Source organism: Corythoichthys intestinalis, chromosome 6 (assembly GCF_030265065.1).
Source record: "Corythoichthys intestinalis isolate RoL2023-P3 chromosome 6, ASM3026506v1, whole genome shotgun sequence".
Classification (NCBI taxonomy): domain Eukaryota; kingdom Metazoa; phylum Chordata; class Actinopteri; order Syngnathiformes; family Syngnathidae; genus Corythoichthys; species Corythoichthys intestinalis.
Window position 1 is genome coordinate 53,031,372 of NC_080400.1, and position 19,043 is coordinate 53,050,414.

The following is a 19,043-nucleotide window of genomic DNA, read 5'->3' on the forward strand; positions in this document are numbered from 1 at the left end:
GCCAACTTGTCTAGCTGTGAAGAGAATATTTTTGTTCACTTGTTCTTCTTAATGTCTCTAGCCCCTCATTCATTCACTGCACCATCTGTGCATCTTTGAGGAACAGTCGATACAAAGATTCAAAAAATACTTAAAAACTGCAGTTATCTATCACCACAATCTTAGTATTTTTGTTTTTCACCAACCTTGCTTGAGTTGGGGTGCTGAGCTGATGCCAAAATACGTAGCTGACCCAATAACCCCAACTTGTGCACGCGTGTGTGTTTTCGGTCAAATAGAGAAAAAATGATGGAGCACTGTGATTTACATGCTCATCAAGTACATTGTTTAATCTGCATCTTAGCCAGTACTTCTTGCAGCTGACCCACACAGTGATATAAACAAGCAGCTCGATCTATGTGGTTTATTTTATTTTTATCAAGCAAATGTTTGCTCTCGCAAAGTCCAAGCTGGGAGACAACTGTCAAATGTAATCTGTGTCAGTCTTCTCCAGTTTAAACAGATGGGCTATGAGAGAGGCTGTACCTTTATTGATATGGTAATGTGCCTAATTCTTAAGGTGAGGTGACAGGTTTGTTGGGTTTATTCGCCGGTCGTTTAAGAGCGTCATTTTTTACATTTGCACAATGAAGATTATTTTAAATCCTTCATAACGTGGCCTGACAGTTGTAATAGAGTCCCTCAGTAGGCTAATGTCAGCATAAAAATGTCAATACCACAGAAGCACACTTTCACATATTGATTTTACTGTACTTTAAACTATAGAATTTGTCTAAGCATTCTGTGCATATGCAATAATAATTTGAATGCCCTTGACATGCCAAAATATAGGGAATAATTTGTCACTCTGTTTGTGTCTTGTCAGTGATGGATGGGCGGACAGGTATGATGTGACAGATGGTTACGTGAAGGAAGCCGCCGGTGGCATAACAATAAAGCTCCAGTCTGCTGACGTCAAATGGTTTGATGACTACTACCTTAAACTGCGCCCTGACAACAACCTCAGGAACCCCTGGTTTACGGAATTTTGGCAACATCGCTTCCACTGTCGACTGAAGGGCCACCCACAGGAGAGCCCTAAGTACAACCGCACCTGTAGTAGTGAGTATTGACAGCTTGGGTCATTGCTAAATTTATTGTACAAGCTATTGTAATGATCTGTGTACTTAAACTAATTGTATTATATTGTATGTTCTCTTCATCTAATTTGTATTTCCACATTATTATTAGAGTGATCATTTTCGAAACTATTTTTGGCGAGGTGATGCCGCGTCATGTCTCTGCCCCCTGATTACATCCAGTGGTGGATGAAGTACTCACGTTTTTTACTTAAGTAAAAGGACAGACACAGGTGCAAAAAATTACGTATGTAAAAGTACAAGTATCCAAGAAAACATTTACTCAAGTAAAAATACTTGCTTTAAAAAGCTTGCTTATGAAAGTATTTTCTTCGATGTAAAAATGTAATATACGTTTATAAATATACAGTGGTATAAAAAACTATCTAAACCTTTTGGAATTTCTCACTTTTTTGCATAAAATCACAATCAAATGTGATCTGATCTTTGTTAAAATCGCAAAGATGTAAAAACATTGTCTGCTTTAACTAAAATCACCCAAACATTTATAGATTTTCATATTTTAATAAGGAAAGCATGCAAAGAATGACAGAAGGGGGTAAAATAAGTAAGTGAACCCTCTGCCTAAGACTTAAAGAGCAATTGAAACCGACTTTTACCAAACAATTTAAGTCAGGTGTGTGCCCAATCACTGATGAGTGGTTTAAAGGATACAAAACCATCTCTAAAAGTCTGGATGGTCATCAATCGACAGTCAGAGAAGTTGTCTACAAATGGAGAGAGTTTGGCACTGTTGCTTCTCTCCCAAGGAATGGCCGTCCACCAAAGAAGACGCCAAGAGTTCAGCGCCGAATACTCAGACAGGTAAAAAAGAACCCTAGCGTGTCTGCTAAAGACTTACAGAAATCTCTGGCGCAGTCCATTATCTCTGTGCACACATCAACTATATGTAAAACTATGGCCAAGAATGGTGTTCATGGGAGGACTCCACGGAGGAAGCCACTGTTGTCTAAAAAAAAAACATTGTTGCTAGATTAATGTTCGCAAAAAGGCACTTGGACACTACACAGAAGTTTTGGCAAAATATTTTGTGGACTGATGAAACCAAAGTTGAAATGTTTGGGAGAAACACACAATGTCATGTGTGGAGGAAAAATGAAACAGCTCACCAACATCAACACCTCATCCCCACCCTGAAGCATCGTGAGCCTCGTGATTTGGGGCTGTTTTGCTACCTCAGGGCCTGGACAACTTGCAATCAATAATGGAAAAATGAAGTGAAAAGTTCATCAGAATGTTTTGCAGGGAAACCTGAGGCCGTCTGTCACACAGTTGAATCTAAAAAAGAGGATGGATGCTGCAACAAGACAATGATCCAACACACAGAAGTAAATCAACTTCATAATGGTTTAAGAAGAACAAAATACACATTCTGGAGGGGCCAAGTAAAAGTCCAGACTTGAACCCCATTGCGATGCTTTGGCATGACCTGAAGACAGTGATTCATACCAGACATCCCAGGAATCTGACTGACCTACAGCAGTTTTGTAGGGAAGAATAGGCTAGTCCTGATGGATGTGGCAAACTGATCTCCAGCTACAGGAAGCGTCTGGTTGAAGTTATTGCTGCCAAAATATTAAATGTGATAGTTCACATACTTATTTTCCCCCTTCTGTCATTGTTTGCACATTATCCTCATTAAAATATGAAAACCTATAAATGTTCGGGTGATTTTCGTTAAAGCAGACAGTTTTTTTTTTTTCATCTGTGTGACTTTGACAAAGATCAGAGCACATTTGATGGTGATTTTATGCAGAAATGTGACAAATTCCAACGTTATATATATATAATATATATATATATATATATATATATATATATATATATATATATATATATATATATATATATATATATATATATATATATATATGTAGTTCATTTTTTTTTCGGCGTCCTCACTATGTTTTGCCCCACCTCCCACAAAAGTCAAACTTTGCCTGACAATTAGTCATGTAATTAGGCACAACACCAATTTTTACCAAGGTTATTGTTATGTCAATGTAGTCATTATACGCTACACCCCTTTAATTGAAGCAATTTGATGGTGATTTTATCCAGAAATGTGAGAAATTCCAAAAGGTTCACATACTTTTTCATACCACTATACATACATATAGAGATGTTAGTCAATATTCGAAGAAAGAACCAGAAAATTCATTGACTGCTCAGTTGTATTTCAAATTGCAGAATAGTTACATTTGTTACATTCCACCACTGACTAAATTTAACCAATTGTAATGTATTGTGTGTTATCTTAATTTCATTTGTATTTCAACATTATAATTGGAGTGATCATTTGCAAAACTGTTATTGGCGAGGGGATGCCGCTTCATGACTCCCCTGCTGACATCGTAGGAGCAAGAATGACTGCGTGCATGAGCTGTCATGGCATTTCAGACAAAGTTTAAGCGAGATTATCTGTATCAACCCTATTTTTACAAGTGTAGTATAAATGTGTTTCTATGCAATTTTTCTTGAAAAATCATATAATTTGACTACCAGAAGTCCTCTTTATTTAAAGTAAAATTGTGTTTTTCTCTGGCCACATTAGGAGTCTAGCTTTCGTTGACATTTTTTTTTTTGTTTGTTTACAATTTGCTGGTCAGAAAAAAACCCAAACAGACTAGCTGCTTACATATACAGTATTATACAGTACGTTTTTTGGATATACGACAATCTTTTTACCACATCCAGCAGCTGCCCCCTTTTATTTTTTGTGCACCTCCCATTCCTCCCTGCTTCATTGGCTGCATTCATAGGTAAAATACTGTGTGAGCACAACTTGAAAGGGATCACATCTCCTGTATGCAAATGAAATGGGACGTGAAACCCAAATGAACAGGAGACAAAAAAGAAATGAGATAGGCTGGGGAGAAGTGGCTCCCGAGAAGCAACGAGAGGCAGCTGAGTGGTCTTTGATGTATGAAAAGAAAACCTTGTTATAATTCATAGAAAATACAGTGGGTAATATTAAATCAAGAGCTTTGTCATATAGCTGTGTTTCTCATTCAATTATTCTTCAAACCCCAACACCCTCTCCCCTACTTGTGCAGAGCGAGAATCTCTTCGGCAGCAATATGCCCAGGACACTAAAATGGGGTTTGTCATCAATGCCATTTATTCCATGGCATATGGCCTGCATAACATGCAACGGGCACTGTGCCCAGGCTATCAGGTGGGTGCTGTTTAATGGATGATAGAGGCATACAACAGATTGAGTCACCAAGACAGCTGTGGATGCATTCATAGATATAGAACTGTAAGCACATTTTATATACAGTTAACAAATTGATCAAAATTGATAGTGTTATGCCAAATATGCAATCATTAGATACCTCATCCAAAACTTTGCATGTTATTTTGACTGCAAAGTAATCGACACTGAACAGTTCTGGTAATTTCAACAATTATCAGCATAGTTTAGCTGCAAACAAGTGCACTTTAAAAATACAACAATCATGATGGGGAAGGCAGTACATTTAACAACAAGTTGTTTCTTCACTCTTCAGGGTGTTCCAAATGGTTGTATTGGTCATGGTCAGTGATTTACAGTGGCACTCATTGATTTTCCATCTTCTCTCAAGCTCAAAATTGTTTGTTTTTACACCCAAATACTCTTTTTTTTCATCAATATTGTAATGCACACTAACACGTAATGCAACAAGCTAAAATTAATTGCTCACATATGATAGAGCTGAGTTTAAACTACAGGTTGACTGAAATGGGATTTTCAAATGTCGATACCGATACTGATCTAGAAAAAAAAATCCAGCCAACTGCCAGAATTCTAAGCCAATTTTGCAAACCGATATGCTTTTTTTAAACGCAGGTGGATTTTTTTTTTTTTTTTTAATTGCTTCAACCACTTCAAATTTACAATGAATGACTTATTAATTAATTCAGTCTAGCCCTAAAAAAACAACGAAAGCAGCACTTCTTTTTATGATTACACACACTCAGCAAAAACTGTACATTATTTTCAAATAATTAAAACCACAAGGACGTCACAATGTGATGTAAACAAGTGAGTTTAAGAGGATGCTCGCCATGCTAAAGCTAATGCTAACGCGAATGCTATACTAATGCTACAATGTACATCTAGAGTGTAAGGATCACTTAGTAAACAAGGCTAAAGCAACATTGCATATTCTCTCATGCGAGATAAAAAAATAAAAATCTCACAATATAGTGGTACCTCTACATCAGAGGTTGCGCTAGACATTTTCGTTGTCTGTCATTTTGACTGACAGGGTCATAAAAATCCGGTCATAATCTATTTTTACCAGTCACTTAAATTTTTAAAATGATAATGATGACATATTCAATAGTATTTAGTTTTCATTCATTTTTAATTAATATTGTAACGCTTGCTTGGCGGCGAAAAATTAGACACGGAAGTTGTATTTTTCTCCCTCTTTTTACTCTGCTTACCGCCAACAACACCAACAAAACAACTCCACTCCCAAAGAAAAAGAGGCAACTATATAGACCCCAATCACCAACGTCACACAATGATCTTAATTGTGGTTGTCAGCCCAAAATCTTCTAAATATACATTAAATGCATCTTACCAGATATAAAATGACTACTATATAGTCTGTGGTGATCGTTTGGTGCCCAGATTTCTTGTCGAATTACAGCAGTCCATCTCGCTCTCCTCTTCGGGTCTCTCAGAATACGGTAGAACTTCAAGTCTCTCCGTCTATCTTCTCTGTTGCTGCAACCAATCGCCACACACGCCTTCGCCATTTTGATTATTAATGTTAACGAGCAGAAAAACACGCCGTAATAGGAGGCATGTACGTAGCGGTAATGTGTAAACACGACGAGCTGACGGACAATATGGCTGCTCCAGTCAGGGGGCGGAGTTGTGACGTCATGTGATTGGGGTCTATAGACAAGTTTCCTGAGCGAAATATGGGCTTCGCACTTCTGGTCCGGTTGAGTAGCAGTGTATTAGCAGTGTATTGACGACGATAAAACTACGAAATCAAGCCAGAGCAACCCATGGAATCTTCAAAAATTGATTCAGCACGACCTAGATGACAAGTAGATGAGATTGGATGGCAGTTCGTGTCACTTCGTTGATCATTCGTGGACAAAATTATTAACAACGGTCAGCCTGTGTTAACGTGAGGAATGGATTGATACTACGGCCATTAGTGACCAAAATGTGGTGAAATTACAAGTTATATTACATTTGCCGACTGCAGAAGGGCTGACATGGATTGTTTTGTTACAAGGAAATGCTACAAGGTTATGTACATATGATGTAAACACAAATAGTATGTCAATTCTTTTTTTTATTGCAGGCATTGATCACAATAAAACATTTAGACATAATTCCATGTCTTGTTTTATTTAAAACGATTGGTGCACTCCAAAACAGGTCAATAAATCACATTTATAAAAGTATTGCAAAAATAGCATACGAGAATGTGATATCAGACCGCAGAGCTCCGGTGCCTCGTGAACAAATAGCGACATCACGGAGGCCCTCGGCGGCATTTAGATGTGCTTTTTTCCGTCCTCGGTAATTCCAGCTCCAATAGCATATATTTATAAATGCTACCGTTCACAAGTTGGTAGTTGGATCACGGCGATCTCGGCGAACCACCGTCTGTCACAATTCCTGCCTCTCTCTCGGCCTCTCCTGGGAGTCGAGCTGTCATTATCATTGTGGAACGCAAACGATATATGTTCGATATATATCCATCAACGTACAAGCCAAGTTGTCGTCCCTTTTATAACAGCGTTTCCCAGCTGTAAACAAACGAATAGATTTATGCGGTGCATTCAAACATGATTAGCAACAGGCGGCTAGCAGCAGTAGCAGAAGCTAGTTGTTGTAAAAATGATTAAACTTCGTAATTACAATCATCATCGTAATATCAATAGCAAAGGCAACAAGTCGTTTCATGCGCCAGATTTTAGGTTTCGTATTTTTAGAGCACATTACCTTCAATAACAGCGGGGGCATGACTGCAGGAGCTGTCAGTTTTGTACATCTCCTTCCCTCCCTCCTGTATGACGAGTACGAGCACCCATGGTTTGGAAATCGACATGGTACAAAACATGGAGGCCTTGGCTTGGTTCTCCACCCGCCTACATCAAAATAACATTCCCGGGATCTTGTATAAAGACCTTCCAACTTCGATTCCACCGCCACTGACTTCAATGGTAAACAGACGGAAACGGAAGGGGAAGGAAGACATAAGGAAGTAAACAGGAAGTACCTCGGAAACTTGTCTATACACAGGCGGCAATCTAGTCCACCAATTGGATGACGCGCTGGTACACCGGGTGCACCAATAAGAACCTCGCGTTGATGTGTCAATCACGGTGCTGCCGCCAGACCCCGGTGACACTACAATATTCTGACAGAATTAAGAGAGACAATAGCTAATTAATATGCTCGCTCGCCACCCTGTGGTCTGGGGTGTGAATTGCAACCTGTCAAAATGAAGGACGGACTTCAGTTTTTTCCGTCACTGTTTTCAAAAACCGGTCAACGACGGAAAATATTCGGTTAACGCGACCCCTGCTCTACATACAAAGTTAATTCTTTTCAGGACCTTGTTTGTAAGTGAAATGGCCGTATGTCGAGTAGGATTTTCCCATAGGATACATTATAATTCCATGAATTCTTTCCACAGCCCGAAAACTGACACTAAAATTTCCACTTAATAAATGCTGCATGTACTATTGCAAATAGCAATTACGCAGAGCAAAACAGATAAATTATGAATAAAAATCGAAATCATAATAGTAATAAAAATAATAATACCTGTAATAATGTAGGGAATCGGTTTCTAATGTGGCGGTTGTGCTTTGTGCGGTGTACCTGAACGCACCATGTGGCTGACTTGGCAGAGTGAGAGAGGACTTTTTACTTTCACTTTTCATTTTCAGCTGTTCAGCTGCTGTGAACAGCATGTTGTGTTGCACAAGTTCTGAAATAAATGATTAAAATCCTGACAAAGCTGGTGATTTTTTGGCGATGTTACAATCATAATAATTGTCACTTTAACTTATAAAGACTGACAAACGGAGGTCGGAGGAGGACCGTCGAGCTCGTAAACATTCTACGGCCGCATTGTCAAGCCAGTTCACGGACGCAGACACCACGCTCATATTTTTCTGTCATTTCCATCTTCATTTTAATTGGTAACCCTCACCTTTTTCCTTTTTTCACCACCTGCACTAACATTCTTGGAACCCATGTGGATTTCTCTCACAAGAAATCTTCCGTCTTGTGGGAAAACAAAGAAACTGCGGCGTTGTGATAAATCGTCGTATTTCGAGCATGTCGTCGGATGAAACAAATGGCGAGTCAAACTTTACGTCGGAGGTTGAAAAAATCGAGTGTCAAAGCGATCGTATGTTGAGGTAAAACTGTATTTACAAAACAGGCAAGCCTGAAGCTTCCTATGGCAGCCTGCCTTCAAGCTGCAGTGGGGTCTTACCGTCAGTCAGCGGCGGCCACAGTTGCCCATACAGATGCTTGATCAAAAATCTTTTTTTTAATTGACTTATGTTTTTGTTAATCAATCGTGGCCGTTGTTTGAAAAAAGTCCATATATCAAACCTCTAGCTTAAAGAAAAGTTGTGTATTAGAATGAGATCTAAAAACCTGGTTAAAAAAAAAGTGCCCTCTCTTGTCACATCCAGTATTTATATCCTAATGCCAAATCCAAATGTTCTTACTTTACAAGAAAAGACATTGCAAATATATAAAAATATATACCATATTTTCCTCACTATAAGGCACATCGAAATATAAGGCGCACCCTAAATGAATGGCCTATTTGAAAACTGTTTTCATTTAGAGAGCGCACTGCATTATAAGGCTCAGTAGTAGTTTTTGTTGGGGTTGCATGATGCATCCACTAGATGAAGCTGCGTTAAACGGAACATAATGCCATTATTAACTTATATTGATCCATATATAAGGCACATCGGATTATAAGGCGCACTATCAGCTTTTGTGAAAATTTTAGGTCCGCCCTATAGTGCGGAAAATACGGTATATACTTCTTTATGCTATTATTTCACTGACTAAACATGGAATGTAGTTATGATTTTAATTGCTGTTTTATGTAAAAAAAATGTCTGCGTCATGGAATGTTTTTGTTTGAGTTTAGAAATTAGGTTTCCTTTTCTGTACATCATGTCATAAACAAGTCTTATTCTTGTTTGCGTTTAAAGGGTTTGTGCGATGCCATGAGACCTATTGATGGCGCTACACTGCTGGACTTTCTGATGAAAACTAACTTCACTGGAGTGTCTGGGGAGGGAATCCTCTTTGATGAGAATGGTGACTCTCCTGGCAGGTACTCATTTAAATTTTGCTCAGGATCCTCCCGCATTTGTGCTCCATCCCAGGGGCCGTTTACATGGTGACTCTCCGAGAAGACGAAAAATTTCATGTTTGCATCTATATGGTTCCGTCTCCATTCGACCAATGTCGCAATTCCGCATCAAAATGACGTAGTATTCATGCCAGGCCCTAGGGGGCTGTGCAGATTTACAAGGCGACAGCGAATGATGCACTTTGAACCCAACAACCTCCTCAGCCCGGAAGACAACATGCCCGGCTACTCCAAGCAATGGCATTTTTCTTTTGTTCCAAAATGCACAAAAATAGAAACATTCAACATATTTGAATTAAAAATATTATTAAAAACAGTAAATTAAAGCCAATGTTCCACCATATTTGCTGTTTTTATTGTTTAGTAGCACCGGTGCGCACGCCCAATGTGACGTGTACAAGTGCTAACGTTATTGGTGTGGGACCCGCGGGAGCTTTTGATATGAATGCCCCCCTTAAGCCCCTGCAATCGAATTCTTCCACTTTGGAGGAAGGATTCCAAGGTTTGCGTCTTTGCCTTCCGTCTTCGCCGACACCATATGAACACGAGGCCACTCCACAACACAGTCATTGCGTCTTGGTGTCGCAGAGTCGCCATGTAAACTGCCCCTCAGTTGTGGTGTCTACAAAAATAGAGCACTGTGTGTTTGATTTTGACAATGATAGCCACCTGCTTTTTTTCCTTAGGTACGAAATCATGAATTTTAAGAAGATGGGGAATGACTATTATGACTACATTAATGTGGGCAGTTGGGACAACAGTGGATTGAAAATCGATGATGACGAAATCTGGTCAAGCAAGGATGTTGTCATCAAGTCCGTTTGCAGTGAACCCTGTGACAAAGGACAAATTAAGGTAACATGAGTGATCAGTAAGGACTAGGAATGATTTACTTTAGAATAACAATAACACATTTTTCTGCAATTACTTTTGAGAGAAACACATACAGTGGTACCTCTACTTACAAACGTCTGTACATAGAGAATTTTCAGGTTAAGACATGCCTCAACGGGAGAATATTGCCTCTTGTTACGAAAGAAATTTCAGGATACAAGAGGCAAAAAAACAGTATAGCCCCTTTCACAAACATATCCCGGTAAATTCCCATGTAAGGTGACGCGGGATTTACTCACATCATTGGTTTCACGCATGTAGACGGGAATGACGCGGGTTGGACACTTTCACAGACTTGTCCCGTGTTGCCCACCGGCGCTCTCTGTGTGGGGAGGGCTGCTGGCGCGATTTTATAACCTGGACATTACGTCATTTTTGGTCGGCATCGGCTCTCACAATGTTTGTCAAATCGTGTTTTGTTACAGAGCCAGTTTTGGGAGCGTTCCCGACTTCATAACTGCAGCCAATTCAAGCTCTTCAAGACTATATTTAAGCCCAGGTGATCAAAGAGAAGGTTGCCGAGATAATAACTTGCTGGTAGTGTTGTATCGGTCGTGAACGATTCGTTCTTTTTGAACGAATTGTTTGGGTGAACGAGACCAAACTAATCACCCTCGGCACTGATAGTTCTAGGAAGCTGGGGCTTGCTTGCTGCGTGGGAGGGCATTGAGCAAGCGGCAGAGTCTTGACATCGTGCACGACCAATCAGACGCAAGCTAGTGACGAGATTTGTCGTTCACTTGAGCAAACGAATCCATTCCGGTTCGTTCAGTAAAAAGATTCGTTCAAACAAATCGTTCAACGAATCGTTCGCCCCCCTCATCTCCCTCCCCGCCCAAACGAATCGTTCGGTTACTGAACGGGAAGTGACGTTGCCGAACGAATCACCAAAGACCGCTTCGCAGTATGACTGAACGGGAAGTGACAATGCTTGGTCCCTCCCTCTCTTCCACATTGACCACTCGTCGTAGTTTCAGAAATGAGTGACAGGCGGTATCATTCTGCTTTCACAGACAGCCTCGTCTCTCTCCTGCTGCTGCAAAAGCGAGGGAGAACTTCCGCGTCGTCTGTCCTAGTTCTATGGGCTCAAAGTCATGGCTCGTGCTTGCATTTCGATTTAGGACACGGTTAAACATTTTCCTTTTGTGAGGGGAGTAGGGGGCGGGGGCGCACGGACTTTCTTTAGCAGGTTCTTGATCACACATACAATCACATATACAGCATGTTTGCTGTCACGAAAATAAAAATACATCGAAAGTTTAATTTCTGAATATGGAACGACCAACACATCATATTTACATCTCGCTCTGTTGTATTTTTGTTTTTTAGTATTAAGATGATCGTGTTGAATTTTTGCACTGGTATTAATAAATAAAATAATCCGGTCAGCTCCCCTGTCGTCCCCGCATCTCAGATCGTCAAATGCTGACGAGAAATAATTGTTTGCTCTTTACGATGTCGCCTTTCTACTCTCATTAGTCTGTTAAGAAAAATGTAGACATATTGCGACATCTCCCGTGTACGCGTGCTTTGTTTTTGGGCGCTTGAGTAGCACATGATGGACGGATTGACATAATTTGTCAAACCAACCAACACCTGACACGAAGAAAAAAAAAAAAAAAACACTCGGAAAAAAATTACATGTATATACAGTTTCATTGCAAATCAGTATTATGGTGATCATATTGTTTTTTTGCACTGGTATTAATAAATAAAATAATCCGGTCAGCTCCCCTGTCGTCCCCGCATCTCAGATCGTCAAATGCTGACGAGAAATAATTGTTAGCTCTTTACGATGTCGCCTTTCTACTCTCATTAGTCTGTTAAGAAAAATGTAGACATATTGCGACATCTCCCGTGTCTGCGTGCGTTGTTTTGGGCGCTTGAGTAGCACATGATGGACGGATTGACATAATTTGTCAAACCAACCAACACCCGACACGCTGACACGAAAAAATAAATAAAACACTCGGGAAAAAATTGACATGTATATGCAGTTTCATTGCAAATCAGTATTATGGTGATCATACTAAATATTTTTTTCTGTGCACATATGAGGTAAATATCGCTGCCATGAAGCCTCCATATAGTGACAGTTCTCTGCCCGCTTCACTGCCGTCACGCGACCGCAGCTCAGCTTTTGCTTGCCTCGTAGCTACCCGTGTTTTAAATTACTGTAAATTTGATAGTATGTCGTCATAGGCAGTCACGAGTTTGTTGAGAAAAGTACTACTCTAAACAATGCTCGCTAGATTTGTGTGGTGTTTTTGTCTGTTTGAGCAGCATTTGATAGGCTCCACGTTAACAAATATGTGACAAAGTCATTTCCTTTCATTTTCTGATTCATTCACCGCATAGTCATTACTGGAAAATCAAGTTAGCAGCAAGCTAGGTCAGGAACCGGAGGACCGAGTCACTGAACGGGAAGTGACAAAACTCAGTCTTGCCCCCCTGCCTGCACGCAGGCTGCTTATTGGCCACACGTGGACGTGAGTGACAAACGCCCTGATTCTGTTTCCGGTCCCTCCCCTGCCCGCGATGAGGCTGGCGTCTGATTGGTCGTGTGCGATGTCAGAAGACGCTGCCGCTTGCTCAACGCCCTCCCACGCAGCGAACAAGCACCACCTTCATAGAACGAATCAGTGCAGATGATGATTAGTTCGGTCTCGTTCACCAAAACAATTCGTTCAAAAAGAACGAATCGTTCGCGACCGATACAACACTAACGCAAGCCTCATCGCGGGCAGGGGAGGGAGCGGAAACAGAATCAGAGCGTATGTCACTCACTTTCACGTGTGACCAATAAGCAGCCAGCGGGCAGGCAGGGGGCAAGACTGAGTTATGTCACTTCCCATTCACTTACACGGTCCTCCGGCCCCTGACCGAGCTTGCTGCTAATTTGACTTTTGAGTCACGCGGTGAACGAGTGAAAAAATGAAAGGAAATACCTTTGTTACATATTTTTTAATGTGGAGCCTATCATATGCTGCTCAAACAGACAAAAACACCACACAAACCTAGCGAGCATGGTTTAGTGTACCACTTTTCTCAACAGACTCGGAACTACATATGACAACATACTATCAAATTTACAGTAGTTTAAAACACTTTTGCGGGTAGCTACGAGGCAAGCAAAAGCTGAGCTGCGGTCGCATGACGGCAGTGCAGGGGGAGAGAACTGTCACTGTATGGAGGCTTCATGGCAGCGGTTTTTACCTCATATGTGCACAGGAAAATGAATATTTAGTATGATCAACATAATACTGATTTGCAATGAAACAGTATATACACATGTCAATTTTTTCCGAGTATTTTATTTATTTTTTTCGTGTCAGAGCGTGTCGGTTGTTTGTTGGTTTGACAAATTAATTTCCATCCGTCCATCATATGCTACTTAAGCGCCCAAAAACAACACACGCGAGCACGTCAGATGTAGCAGTATGTCTCCATTTTTCTTAACAAAATAATGAGAGTGGAAAGGCGACATTGGAAAGAGCAATCACTTATTTTTCGTCAGCATTTGACGATCTGAGATGAGGGGATGACAGGGAAGCTGACTGGATTATTTATTTATTAATACCAGTGCAAAAATGATATTTCAATACAATCATCTTAATAATGATTTGCAATGAAACTGTTTTGTATCAAAATGTGGTATTGTTTCCATTCCAGAGCAATACATTTGACAACCAGGTATTTACACTTTAGTTTTAATGATAGTTACCAAAAATAATAGTCAGGAGTATAGAAACACAACAGAGCGTGAGGTAAATATAATGTGTTGGTCGTTCCATATTTAGAAATTCAACTTTCGATTTCTCTTTTTATTTGCGTGACAGCAAGCATGTCACGTAGGCTGGTAGCGGCAATATTGTATATGTGATCAAGATCATGCTAGAGAAAGTCCGTGCGCCCCCGAGCCCAAATCCACAAAAGGAAAATGTTTAACAGTGTCCTTAATCAAAATGCAAGCACGAGCCATGACTTTGATCCCACAGAAATGCGACAGACGACGCAGAAGTTCTCCCTCTCTATTGCAATGGTTGAGACGAGGCAGCGAAAACAGAATGATATAGTCTGTCACTCACTTCTGAAGCGCCCAATGAGGAGCCTGTGTGCAAGAGGGGGAGGGACCAAGCAATGTCACTTCCCGTTCAGTTAAATTGCTAAATGGTCTTTGAAGATTCGTTCGGCAATGTCACTTCCCGTTCACTAACCGAACGATTCATTTGGGTGGGTGGCAGAGGTTGCGCTAGACTTTTTCGTTGTCTGTCATTTTGACTGACAGGATCATAAAAATCTGGTCATAATCTATTTTTACCCGTCACATAAATTTTTTAAATGACTATATCTTGATGCAGTCACTATATGTATATACACAATAATACAATAATACTTTATAATATAAAGTAACTAACATTAGTGCAGTCATGGATTACAGTAAGCAGGCCAGTACTGTGTTTCCGTATATATTTTTATTATATTATGTATATACAGGATATATAATTTTTTTTTTTTTTTTCACCCCCAAGTGGGACCTTCCATGATCCTAATACATTTAATAATAATAAAATATTATGTAATTCCATTACGTATATATATATATTTTTTTTTTTTTTTCAATTTATTATTATTATTAAATAAAAATGCACGTTGATACGACGCACATAAAGGCAACTTCAAATTTTTAAAAAAATTGTTAGAAAGTTGTATGGACTTACAATCCGCTAGCTTGTTGTTTCCTGTTGTCTTCCGAAATACACCTGGGTGACGGCGCGTCAAGTGTTCGTTCATAGCCGACGTGCTACCGTGGTATGTGAGCTCAGCTTAGCAAAAAGAGTACACACAGTGGTGGCACCCTCCATATTTTCCTTGAAATAATTTCAGGCTCTGGCTAGTCTGGTCCGCTTTTTTGGCTTTATGCCGCTTTCACTGTGTTACCAGTTCTGCCCTTCTTGGTAATTGGCGGCTTTTTCAACTGCTCGCCGCAGTGAGGAGTGAACCGGCGATTCACTTGACTCGTTGTCATCCTTCACTGCATCAGTCCCTCTTTTTTCACCTCTTTTATCAACACCATCGTCGTTTTGGGGCTTTTCGAAGAAACTTCGGACACTCAGTTGCCTTGACATTTTTCCGAGTAAGGCCAACGACGTCATGCATCAAGAGAGACAATAGCTAATTAATATGCTCACTTGCCACCCTGTGGTCTGGGGTGTGAATTGCAACCTGTCAAAATGACAGATGGACTTCAGTTTTTTCCGTCACCGTTGTAAAAAACCGGTCAACGACGGAAAATATTTGGTTAACGCGACCCCTGGTGGGTGGGGGTGTGGGGATGAGGTGGGCGAACGATTCGGTGAACGATTTGTTTGAACAATTCTTTTTACTGAACGAACTGGAATGGATTCGAACGACATATCCCGTCACTACTCTTGAATTTCGTGCATTTGCTAGCTTGTTTGTCTGCCGCCCTTGAATTGAAATCCCTTACGTTGTGCTGGAATTTCAGTGTATTTGTGGTGTTGTCTTATCGGCTCTCCGCTTACCGCTTAGGTTAGTATTATTGATCTCCGTCTTCCTACTGTCACGGACCCATTGTGTTATTCCCCCTTTTCCACGATCGCGTGTATTTTTATTTGTATTTAATAAACCCTTGAATGCATCCCTCTGTTGTTTTTTGATTTGAGGTAAAACCCTGTTTCCGCAGTTGCAGACCCTAACATCAGCAACAAAATAAACCACACATTTGCAAAGATGGACGATGGTCTCTCTTCCACGGCTCTACAGTCCGGTTTGGTGACCTCAGCATTGAATCTCTGCTTTTTGCAGATGATGTGGTGCTGTTGGCTTCATCAAGCCGTGACCTCCAACTCTCACTGGAGCGGTTCGCAGCTGAGTGTGAAGCGGTTGGGATGAAGATCAGCAGCTCCAAATCCAAGACTATGGCCCTCAGTCGGAAAAGGGTGGAGTGCCCTCACCGAGTCGGGGATGAGATACTGCCCCATGTGCAGGATTTCAAGTATCTTGGGGTCTTGTTCACGAGTGAGGGTGGGAGGGAGTGGGAGATCAACAGGCAGATCAATGCAGCGTCTGCAGTAATGCGGACTCTGCATCGGTCCGTAGTGGTGAAGAAGGAGCTGAGCCGAAAGGCAAAGCTCTCGATTTACCAGTTGATCTAAGTTCCTACCCTCATCTATGGTCACGAGCTGTGGGTCGTGACCGAAGAACAAGATCCCGATACAAGCGGCTGAAATGAGTTTCCTCCGCAGAGTGTCCAGGCTCTCCCTTGGAGGTAGGGTGAGAAGATCAGTCATCCGGGAGGGACTCGGCGTCGAGCCACTACTCCTCCGCGTAGAGAGGAGCCAGCTGAAGTGGCTCGGGCATCTGGTGTCTGATGCCTCCTGGACGCCTCCCCGGAGAGGTGTTCCGGGCATGTCCCACCGGCGGGAGGCCCCGGGGATGACCGAGGACACGCTGGAGAGACTATGTCTCTCAGCTGGCCGCGGAACACCTTGGAATCCCGCCAGAGGAACAGGTTGAAGTGGCTGAGGAGAGGGAACTCTGGGCTTCCCTGTTAAAGCTGGTGCCCCCGCGACCCGACCCCAGAACAAGCGGAAGATGATGGATGGATGGATGGATGGATGGATGGATGGTGCAATAATCTAATTATAGCATGTATTTGTTACATGTTTTGATGCATTTCTGTGCTTTATAAAATATTTATGTCTGAATTTGGGGGGCTTGGAAGGGATTATGGCATCTACATGGAAAACGCGTTTCTACCTACAGAATTTTCAAGTTACGAAACTACTTCCAGAACCAATAAATTTCATAAGTAGAGGTAACACTGTATATGTTCGTTAGATAGATGGTTCATTTTATCTGTTGTGAACAGTGACGTAAACTCACGCAGTAAATTCGTTTAGGTTATCCGTAAAGGTGAGGTGAGCTGCTGTTGGACGTGCACTCCCTGTAAAGAAAACGAGTTTGTGTTTGATGAGTATACCTGCCGAGCTTGCGACCTTGGCTCCTGGCCCAATGATGACCTGACAGGTTAGTCACTGTTTGTGTAACTGTATTTATCATTACAGTAATGTTGCTGATGTAAGTGATAAAACTGTGTTCCCTATAATTAATCACTGGTGCAGTTAGCCATGACTTCATATTATTGTACTGTATGTTCTCCACCCTCCACTGCAGCCCTACTACAGGTTCTTTTTAATTTGCTGCCAACGCAATCACCAGTGTTTTAATTATTCTCCATTTAGAGCAGCTTGCAATGCAAACATATTTCTGCAGCCGTGAAAATGTATTTCTACTCCACTGCTTTCGAAGAGCATGAATATTGCCTTGTTATTCTTTCAGCAGCTCATTATGTTGCTTGCCATGCAATGATTAAAACATGAATAGAATCCTGCTGAAAATTCAAATTGAGCTTCAATGGCAGAGACGGATGCCTCCTCACTTAGTGGAGCAGGCATATTTCACAGAATAAAGGAGTAACACAAAGGATGGTGTCATTAGGGATTTTGTGTTCCTCCATGGTGCAGCAGTACTTACTGGCCATGTGTGGTTATTGTTCACAAGGGTCTAGAACTGCACTTTAACATACTAATGTTTAGGTTACCTTATTTAGCAAGGGATGCACATGTGGATCTTAATGTGAAGTTGTGTGAAACTATGGCATAATATTCAATAAGGGTGCACAAAAGCTTTTACAAATAGGATTTATCCCACTGTTTTGATCGAAAAGAAATAGCAAGACTCTGAAGGGTGGAAGAGCCAAAGATGAAAAAGCAACAATGAGACGACATAGTCGAGGCTTCGAAAACTGTGAATAAAACTGGGGCTTGTTGATGGCAATTAAGAACAAAACAAACAAATACAGTTGAGAAAAGTGTCTAAAACTTCGCAACTGAGCAGAGGATGTGAGATAAATGGAGTCCAACAGTAGGAGTAGGCTAAGAGAGTCAAATAAGCAAAAAGAGAGGATTAGTTTTGGGCTTTGAGGCTCTTCTCTGGTCAGTAAACTTTCAGAGCTGCAAAGTTTGGTTGCATTTGAAGTCTTAAATCTTCTACAATATTGACGTATCCTTCCAAACCCTTCCTTTTGAAAGTCTACAATGCTATTTTCTGTCTGAGCTCAAGCCTGGAAATTAGGTCTTTTTAGTGACTGCTCAGTTTCTGTCTTTCTGCAATACACCAGAAGTGCATAAGGTCGAGAAGAAATTTCAGAGGCATACTGGAGATTTAATTTAAACTATTAAAGGAAAACCCATTTTGTACATATACATAAGCCTTTCCTGTCTATAAGCCGCATGTGCCCAAATAGTAACATGAGACATTTACATGGAAGTCTTCAACCTCAGTGTCGGATATGAATAGGCTCAGATACACTTCGCCATGCACCTTCTCAGTCCCTCTTTCGTTGTCGCTTTCAATTGCCACGTTTACATGGAGCCAAATATTCCAATTACAATCGGAATATTTGTTCAAACCGAATAAATGTGTTCCATATAAACACCTCATTCGGAATGAACAGGCCCAAACCGAATGGAATTTCATTCCGATTCACAGGGGTGGAATATTCCTTTTCCCAAACGATTAGAAGTAAAATTATATCATGTAAACAGGG

General features: G+C 40.9%; 1 protein-coding gene across 1 annotated transcript in view; it reads left to right on the plus strand.

The window, feature by feature from the left end:
• grm5b (glutamate receptor, metabotropic 5b) overlaps positions 1–19,043 on the plus strand; it is a 156,307-nt gene that overhangs the window by 108,679 nt on the left and 28,585 nt on the right. Inside the window, exons 7-11 of the mRNA XM_057838071.1 lie at positions 866–1,101; positions 4,196–4,317; positions 9,351–9,475; positions 10,201–10,369; positions 17,335–17,461. Coding sequence (XP_057694054.1) covers positions 866–1,101; positions 4,196–4,317; positions 9,351–9,475; positions 10,201–10,369; positions 17,335–17,461 — 779 coding nt within the window. The remainder of the gene's footprint in view (positions 1–865; positions 1,102–4,195; positions 4,318–9,350; positions 9,476–10,200; positions 10,370–17,334; positions 17,462–19,043) is intronic.